This window comes from Labeo rohita, chromosome 16, assembly GCF_022985175.1.
Source record: "Labeo rohita strain BAU-BD-2019 chromosome 16, IGBB_LRoh.1.0, whole genome shotgun sequence".
Lineage (NCBI taxonomy): Eukaryota > Metazoa > Chordata > Actinopteri > Cypriniformes > Cyprinidae > Labeo > Labeo rohita.
In genome coordinates this window covers 4,273,268-4,282,870 of record NC_066884.1, presented here as the reverse complement: position 1 = coordinate 4,282,870, position 9,603 = coordinate 4,273,268, and the positions used below count along the sequence as shown (strand labels likewise).

The 9,603-nt window shown below is 31.5% G+C and overlaps 2 protein-coding genes across 2 annotated transcripts in view; both read left to right on the top strand.

Moving 5' to 3' along the window:
- Positions 1 to 10, top strand: part of brd2b (bromodomain containing 2b) — a 22,896-nt gene extending 22,886 nt beyond the window's left edge. Inside the window, exon 13 of the transcript XR_007829447.1 lies at positions 1 to 10. This exon is cut by the window's left edge and continues 127 nt beyond it. The gene's annotated coding sequence lies outside the window, so the exon portion shown is untranslated.
- Positions 1 to 3,079, top strand: part of si:ch73-31d8.2 (H-2 class II histocompatibility antigen, A-U alpha chain) — a 3,751-nt gene extending 672 nt beyond the window's left edge. Inside the window, exons 1-3 of the mRNA XM_051132016.1 lie at positions 1 to 131; positions 476 to 760; positions 2,838 to 3,079. The exon at positions 1 to 131 is cut by the window's left edge and continues 672 nt beyond it. Of these exons, the coding sequence (XP_050987973.1) occupies positions 1 to 131; positions 476 to 760; positions 2,838 to 2,971 (550 nt within the window). The 3' untranslated portion in view covers positions 2,972 to 3,079. The remainder of the gene's footprint in view (positions 132 to 475; positions 761 to 2,837) is intronic.
- Positions 3,080 to 9,603: the final 6,524 nt, after the last annotated feature.

The following is a 9,603-nucleotide window of genomic DNA, read 5'->3' as shown; positions in this document are numbered from 1 at the left end:
TTTGCCGGAGTTCGCAGCCGAATGGGCCCTCGACCGCAATCTGCCTTCTCTAGCACATTACTCCATCGGCACCTGCTTCTACAATATTCCCCGTTGTGTCGCAGGAGAAAAAAATCCTCCTGAATCCATTGGTAAACTCTCTTTAACTCACGATAGAGATCATAATTCAATTATTTAATATGTTAATATATATAATATTTTGTTTAAGGAAATGAAATGAACTCTTGACTGTTTTGCATGATGATGATTTTCATGACAGCACATTTAGCCATGAAATTCTCATTGCTTAAATGCAAAAAATAAACCATAAATAATATAAAAAATGAAAAAACTAATAAAACGACAAAAGCATATAACAGCAATAAAAGTAAAAACAGGAAAACTAGCAGCATTAGTTGAGTCAATGTGATGGTCAAACAGTGCTTTAAGTGCATGCAAATGTTTTATGTAATATGTTTTTTTTTCTCATCCACAGTTCCTCCATCCACACAGCTGTACGCCAAGAGCGACGTGAAGCTTGGTGTTAAAAACACCCTCATCTGCTCAGTGACCAACTTCCACCCGCCGCCGGTGAATATCTCCTGGACGAGGAACGGCAAGCCGGTGAGCGAGCAGGACGTCAGCGAGACGCAGTATTACTCCAACCCCGACTTCAGCTTTCGCGTCTTCTCCTACCTGACCTTCCGTCCTGAGCAAGGAGACATTTACACCTGCACCGTTCGACACAGAGGACTTGAGCAGGACATCACCAGGTTCTGGGGTGAGCAAGTTCTCCTTCATGGGAATATCAGACGTTTGGTAAAGATTTCCAACCACATGCAGTTGGTTAAAATGAAGAATGATCTTTGTGAGAATTTTCCAGTTAGTACACATTTCCTTTTCTTAGATAGACCAATGAAACTAACTTTTCAAGGGAAGTTTGAGATTTTTTTTTTTTCATAATATCATTAAGAACTAAAACCATGTTAAATAATTATTTTAATTACTGTTTATTTTCTTAACTAAGGAAATTAAGATTTAAATAAAGGATAAAAATGCTTATCATTATTATGTTTATTACATTTAATTTAATTAAATTTTTTAACAACGTAAAATTAAGACCCAAATGTAGGATTAAAAAGGCCCCCTTGCTGCCTTTATATTTACATGATATTTCACTACTGCTATTTATTTATTTATTTATTATGTTAATTATTGCTTTATTAGTATTCAGTGAAAATAAATCAATTTATTTGATTGTTGTCCAAGATTAATATTATCATGTACTATTACTATTATTATTATTATTATTATTATTATTGTTTATTTGCACATTTCTGAGCAGTGGGAACAAAAGAATAAAAGTTAAAAATTAATCAATAAGGACTAAAAGCATGTTGAATTTTTTTATTCTACATTTGTACTATTTAATTTAATTTATTTTTATTTATTTATTTTTATTTATTATTTTATTTTTTAACAAATGGAAAATTAAGGCCCAAATATAGGATTAAAAAGGCCCCCTTGTTGCCTTTGTATTTACATGATATTTAATAAAAGATGTTACTATTTATTTAATTATTTATTTATTTATTTATTTAATGTATTATTGCTTCATTAGTATTCAATGAAAATAAATCAATTTTATAGGTGCACAATAATGCACAGACATAATTTGTGAAGCAAAATGATGCTAGAATCCATGTTGTTGATCAAGATTATTATTATTATTATTATTATTATTATTTATTATTATTAGTATTGTTTATTTGCACATTTTTAAGCAGCAGGAACAAAAAAAATAAAATAAAAAAATTCATCAACAATAACTAAAAGCATGTTGATTTTTTTTTTTTTATTCTACATTTTTTGTATTATATTATTTTATTTTATTTTTTAACTAACAGAAAATTAAGACCCAAATGTAGGATTAAAAAGGACCCCTTGCTGCCTTTATATTTACTGCCTATGATATTTAATAAAATATGTTACTATTTATTTATTTATTCATTTATTTATTGCTTTATCAGTATTCAGTGAGAATAAATCAATTTGTAGGTGCACAAAAATGCACAAACATAATTTGTGAAGCAAAATCATGCTAGAATCCATGTTGTTGGCCAAGATTATTATTATTTTTATTTTATTTTATTTTATTTTATTTTATTTTATTTTATTTTATTTTATTTTATTTTATTTTATTTTATTTTATTTTATTTCATTTCATTTGATTTTATTTATTATGTTAATTATTGCCTAATTAGTATTCAGTAAAAATAAATCAATTTTATAGGCGCACAATAATGCACAAACATAATTTGTGAACCAAATTGTTTTTGGCCAAGATTATTTTATTTTATTTTATATGTTAATTATTATAGCAAAATGTTGTTGGCCAAGATTATTATTATTATTATTATTATTATGTTTATTTGCACATTTATGAGCATCAGGAACAAAAAATAAAAGTAAAAAAATCATCAACAATAGCTAAAAGCATGTTGATTTTTTTTTTTTTTTTTTTTTATTCTACTTTTTAATATTATATTATTTTATTTTATTTTAGCTAACAGAAAATTAAGACCCAAATTTAGGATTAAGAAGGCCCTCTTACTGCCTTTATATTTACATGATATGTATTTATTTAGTGCTGCATCATCATTCAGTAAAAATACATACATTTTGTAGGTGCACAATAATGCACAGACATCATTGTGAAGCAAAAGAATACTTAAATGTATGTTGTTGATCAAGACTTTTGCATTTTATTTCTACTATCAATTTTTGCTAAATATTTGATACGTTTTGAGATGTTTGGATGGCTGTTTAATGTTGGTGTTGATGTTTGTGTCTCACAGAGGTGCAGGTGCCGGAAGACTCTCAGGAGGTTGAGATGGCAGTGCTTGTGATTGGAATTCTGGTGGGATTTTTGGGATTTGTGGTGGGAATCATTATTATCGTAATGAGCAAGATGGAGCTGCGAGCTGCATGATCATTCACAACATCTGCCCCTTCTGTTCTACTGACACAAACACTGTAAATCATTTGTATATTCTAATCTCAAATTAATAAATGTAACTATTTATTTAATATAGTGTTTTGTCATATTTGCCTTATGTTTTATTTGCTTTATTTTCATTTTTAATTTTATTTTTATTGTATTATTTTATTTTCTACCTGTTTCATTAATAGAAAAACCAGACATTTCCTTTGTTTTATTTATTGGTTTGTTTATTTTTTTAATTTATATATTATTTTATTATTATTATTTTTTTTTACCTTTTTTTGGATAGCTCTTTTAGGCGTTATATGCAAGGACATCCTTGCAATTTATTAATTGTAAAAAATATTAATATTAATTCATATATTTATTTGTTTGCTTATTTAATTTGTATTATATTATTTAATTTTTAGGTGTCATATGCAAGGACAACCTTGCAATTTATTTGTAACAAAAATATGAATATTTAATAATATATTGTTTCTCAATAAAAATTGAGATTTTTATTGATTGCTTTATTTTATTTTTTACCTTTTTTGGTAGCTCTTTCAGGTGTTATATGCAAGGACAACCTTGCAATTTATTAATAAAAATATTAATAATAATAAATATATTAGTTTTATTTATTGGTTTGCTTATATATATATATATATATATATATATATATATATATTTATTTATTTTATACCTTTTTTTGATAGCTCTTCCAGGTGTCATATGGTCATATGTGAGGACGACCTTGCAATTTATTACTTGAAAAAATATTAATATTTATTAATATATTTATTTGTTTTATTTATTAGTTTGCTTTAATTTTTATTGTAATATTTTATTTATTTACCTTTTTAGCTCTTTTTATGTTTTATATGCAAGGACAACCTTGCAATTTATTAATTGCTAAAATATTAATATTAATTAATATATTTATTTTGTATTTATTTGTTTGCTTATTTTATTGTTTTTTTTTTTTTTTTAGCTTTTTTGACAGCTCTTTCATGTGTTATGCAAGGACAACCTTGCAATTTTTGTTTTTGTTTGTAGTTTTATTTATTACTTTGATTTTTATTATATTTATTTATTTATTTATTTATTTACTTTTTTGATAGCTCTTTCAGGTGTTATATATGCAAGGACAACCTTGCAATTGCAGATTAATATTTATCAATATATTTATTTGTTTTATTTATTAGTTTACCTTTTACCTCTATTTTATTCTTCACCTGTTTTTTTATGTTTTAATTTTTTTTTTTTTTTTCAGGTATAATATGCAAGGACAACCTTGCATATAAAAAGGACGTGAAAATATAAAGTAATATTTATAATACAGGATAAACATATAAACCGATCGTTTTAAACATGATTTGTTTATACACATTTAGATTAGAGAAAGATGCATCATCCGGGATATTACAAAAATAACAACCAACAAAAACAGCCTATAAATTGAATGCAACTGGAAAAATTATTTCAAGTTCACCCCTATTTTCACTTAATAATATGATTCCCATCAAAAATGACAGAGTGAATGACCCATTTGAAGACTGACTCTTACTCCTTTAGTGATTTCTATAACGCCTCTCATATCATCACTGATGTGCAAACAGTTTCTTTTATTGTGGTGCACGATAGTTATGCTGATGCATATTCATCCTTCAGTTCAGATTGCCGTCAAGAACTAAGCAGATCGAGGTAATTAATTCATTTACAGTTTGGGCTCTGACAGCAGCAGATAAAGCAGGCATGTGGGGAGAGCAAAGCTTAATTGCATTAATTAAATGAGGGCTGGATAATCCGCCTAGACCGTGTTCACGTTTGCACTGATTCCTGATTTAAAGTGCTGCTCTCTTTGAGCAGTAAAAAAATACAACAGGCGAATCGAATGGAAAACCAACTCGACAGAAATTAAGGTGTATTGCACGCACACAAAATACACACTGACGGCATTGGATGGAAATACTGTCGTATTTTTGAATAATATCGGATGATATACACTACCGTTCAAAAGTTTGGGGTCAGTAAGACTTGTAATAGTCTTTAAAGTAGTCTCTTATGCTCATCAAGGCTGCATTTATTTGATTAAAAAAAAAAAAAAAAAAAAAAAACAGTAATATTGCAAAATGTTTTTACAATATAAAATAATGTTTTTTATTTTAACATACTTTAAAATAGAATTTATTCCTGTGATGAAAAGCTGAATTTTTATCAGCTGTTACTCCAGTCTTAAGTGTCACATGATCCTTCAGAAATCATTCTAATATGCGGATTTATTATTAGAATGATCAGTGTTGGATAATATGAACAGTTGTGCTGCCAAATATTTTTTGGAACCTGTAATTTTTTTTTCCAGGATTCTTTCATGAATAACAAGTTTAAAAAGTACAGTGTTTATTCAAAACTGTTATTTATTATAAATTATTTATTATTAACTTTTAATAAACTTTTAATCATTAACTTAATACATCCTTGGTGAATAAAAGTATTAATTTCTTAAAAAAAAGAAAGAAAGAAAGAAACAATAAAAATGTACTGACCCCAAACTTTTGAACGGTAGTGTATATTCATATACTTAAGTTTGAATAGCTTTTTTATTGTCACAGGTGTGCTGACATGCCTGAGCCACTAGATGGCACTGTGGTCCTTCAGTCAGTTTTACACGTACGTATTTGCATCAAGTCTTGTTGGTTTGTTAACGTCACCTGATTTGACTTAAGTAAACAAACCTAGCACGTTACTCCAAAAATCCAAGGTTATACGGTCATGTTGGTCTTTTCCCCTCACCCAAGTCCAAAAATAGCCCTTGTTTTAAGACAGTATGGTATTAATGATGCTCTCCCTGGTGAAAAAAACAGCATTTGCTGGTTAGGTAGGTTTTGATGCTGGTTTAAGCTGGTCCTTTGCTGGTTTTTGCTAGTCATGTTGCTGGTCAAGGACCAGCATAAACCAGCTAAAGACCAGCATAAACTAGCAAAGGACCAGCTTAAACCAGCATCAAAACATACCTACCAGCATATGCTGGTTTTTTCACCAGGGCTCTCTGATGTTGCACATGAAATAACATCTATACATTATTCATCGTCCTGGTCTCTCTACATCATTGAAGTGTCATTAGCGTTTTTCTGGTAATGGACGCGCCATTGATTTCATGTGCTGTGGGAGTCTGTGTTTTTGCTTGTAGTCTGTAGTCCCAAAGAGCTTACACTATCCGATGATATACTCACATGAGTTTCTGGTTAGCCCGACAGAGATGTTTAGGACTGGCACTATGTACCAGAAATTGTCCGTTTCACATTAACTGTTACCCACCTCAGAGCCGTTGAGAATCGAGACTTCCGGTTAGCCGCTATAGGAAAATAACGAGAAAAATAACCAGTGTTGGGGGTAACGCATTACAAGTAACGTAATAATATTACTTTTTTCAAGTAACTAGTAAATAACGCATTACTTTTGAATTTCTAAAACAATATCTGAGTTACTTTTTCAAATAAGTAATGCCAGTTACTTTTTCCCCCCATTTATTGATGGACAAGTCTCCTGTTGGGAAATTTGGAGTAAACATGATGTTACTGTATTCTAGACTAAATGTGAACATGCATTAAAGGGGTCATCGGATGCTAAGTTCACTTTTTTATGTTGTTTAATGTGTGTTGGCAGTGTATGTACAAATCTACCCAATAATGATAAAAATCCATGCAGTGGTTTTTAATTAATCTGTAAAAATAATATCCCCTTTTTCAAATCGAGCTGTTCTCAGATGCCTGTCGTTGTGGCGTCACACCCACAGAGGACACGCCCACGAGATGATAGTTGATTGACATGAGCTCTTACCTCAGATCAGCTGTAACAGTCCGACCTCCATTGTTTCGATGCCGGAGCAGGGATGTAAGTTAGACAAGAATATCTCCGATTGAGCGATTGAGGTGTTGTGTTGCTGGATGTAATAATGAACATAGTGGTCGTCATTTACTCCCGACATCTGAGCCACTGAAGATGCAGTAGATTACGTTTGTTTGTGAAGGGAATGCGCCTCCCGATCTACATATATCCGTCTATGTTCGTGCAAATCATTCGTAAACCAGCTTCACTTACAGCAGAAGTGTGTATAAGCGTTTTATATGAATCTTTGCGATCACCTTTCCTTATAACATGGTAGTTAGGAAGTTTAGCAGCTAAATGTGTCTAAATGTGGCTAAAGTAAACAAGATCGTCACTCCACAGAGAGAGGAGAGGGGCGGGGTGAGCAGAGCTCATTTGCATTTAAAGGAACAACCCTTAGAATGAGATGATTTTTGCAGAGCTCATTTTGACAAGGTAAAAAGGGTGTTGTTTTACAAAACCATTGAGAATTTTTAATCAAAGTATATTAGAGACTTTTCATTAAGACCCTAAAGAATCATATCAACTTGTGGAAAATGGGCATCCGATGACCCCTTTAATTCATCTCACTCACAAAAAACAGATTCAGTATTCCTCAAAATGAATAAAAACAGTGAAATAAAAATTTATGTATGAAAAGAATATGACGCAACCCTGCAATAATTAAATATGTTCAATAAAACAAATATCCTTTATGTATTTAATCCCATTTTATTAACCAGTGTCTTTGCTGCCGACCTTCGAAGATGCAATTCAACCATACTAATAAGCAAAAATTACTTTAGATAAACTAACATTTGTGCTTCATTTTTTATAGCTGAAGAGTGATCTCCTGCATAAATGTACTTTTCTTTCAGCCTGAGGTGAATTCATTTCACTTTTGGTGTGAAAGGGTTTTTTACATTAGAATTGTCTTATATTAAAAAACAAAGAAGCAAGCCCTGTCCAGATTTCAAAAGTAACACAACGCAGTACTTTCTATAAAAAGTAACTAAGTAATGTAATTAGTTACTTTTTTTAGGAGTAACGCAAAATTGTAATGCATTACTTTTAAAAGTAACTCTCCCCAACACTGAAAATAACAATGTGCAGTAAACAGTAAAACTGCATTATAAACCAGTGTGTTTATAATTAAGATAATACATTAAATAATATAGTAAGACACAGCAATTTGCAATATCAAACAACAAAGGAGCTGTTTTGTACAAGTGATGGGTCGTTATCGAACGATTAGTTCATTTTGGACAAACGAGTCGTCTCTGGGAGTGATTCGTTCAGTCGTGCATGCGCAACATCCTAAGGTTCTGTCCTGGAATTAGTTCACCTGTTTCAAGTCTTTGGGTTTTTGGAGTCGTTCATTCATTTTATGGGGCTGTCACGTGATGTACGAACGACTCAAACCCGAAAACTTGTCGGATAAGAGGTGAGGTGAGTTGAGCTAAGACCCAGGTAAACAATGAATTAATCTTTTCTGTTTCTTATAGCATTATAGTTTTGTCTTGTTTGTAGTGTGATCAACGTTTGTGTAAGCAGTAGATGTGTTAGAGAGGTAACACGTAACATTTTAATTATATTTTTCTAACATTTTTCTCGTTCATTTTGCTGAACGAGACTCAAAGGTCCGAGTCGGTAAAATGATCCAAACTTCCCATCACAATTTTGTACTAAAAATAGCTGGACGCGAATGACACCGGAAGCCACACCCATAAAATTTACAAATGGCAGCCCAGTCTTACAGCAAAAATAAGGTGGAAAGTATGTTGTGCAGTTAATGAAGTGGGTCCAAACAGCTGATAAAAACATTACAATAATACAAAAGTAATCCACACCACTCCAGTCCATCAGTTAACATCTTGTGAAGTGAAAAGCTGCATGTTTGTCAGAAACAAAAACATCATGAAGGCGTTTTTAACTTCAAACCGTTGCTAAAGTCCTCTATCCATAATTTTGCTTTCTCTGATTTGTTTTGTCTGAATCAGGAGAGAAATCTGCACAGATAAAGCACAGTTTACAAGCCAAAAAAGATCTAAACAAATATGTTGGTTGATTTTGATGTGAGAAGACGAAAAGAGATTAATGAAAAGTCTATAATATACTTTGGTTAAAAATTCTCAATGGCTGTGCAAAAACAACACCCTTTTTACCTTGCCAAAATCAGCTCTGCAAAAATCATCCTATTCTGGTCGAGGCTGGTTTAAATGTTAATGAGCTCTGCTCGCCCCGCCCCTCTCTTCTCTCTGTGGAGTGACGAGCCTGTTGACTAGCCGTGTTTAGCCGTTAAACTTGCTAACTAGCACATTATTAGGAAAGGCGATCACAAAGATTCAGAAAAAAAACCCTTATACTCACTTCTGCTGTAAGTGAAGCTGGAACACGAATGATTTGCGCGAACATAGACATTCACTGCCACAGACACTGACACAGACACTGCCAAGACAATGTTCAAACAACATAAAAAAGTGAGTTTAGCATCCGATGACCCCACTAAGTAAGTGTTATTATGGATTATGGACTTGTATTTTAGCTAGAAGCGACGTGTTAAACTTAACACTTTAATGAAGGATGTGTTTCTTTTCACTTCACAAGATGTTAATTGATGGACTGGAGTGGTGTGAATTAGTTTTGGATTATTGTGATGTTTTTATCAGCTGTTTGGACTCTCATTCTAATGGCACCCATTCACTGCAGAGGATCCATTGGTGAGCAAGTTATGTGATGCTACATTTCTCCAAATCTGTTCTGATGAAGAA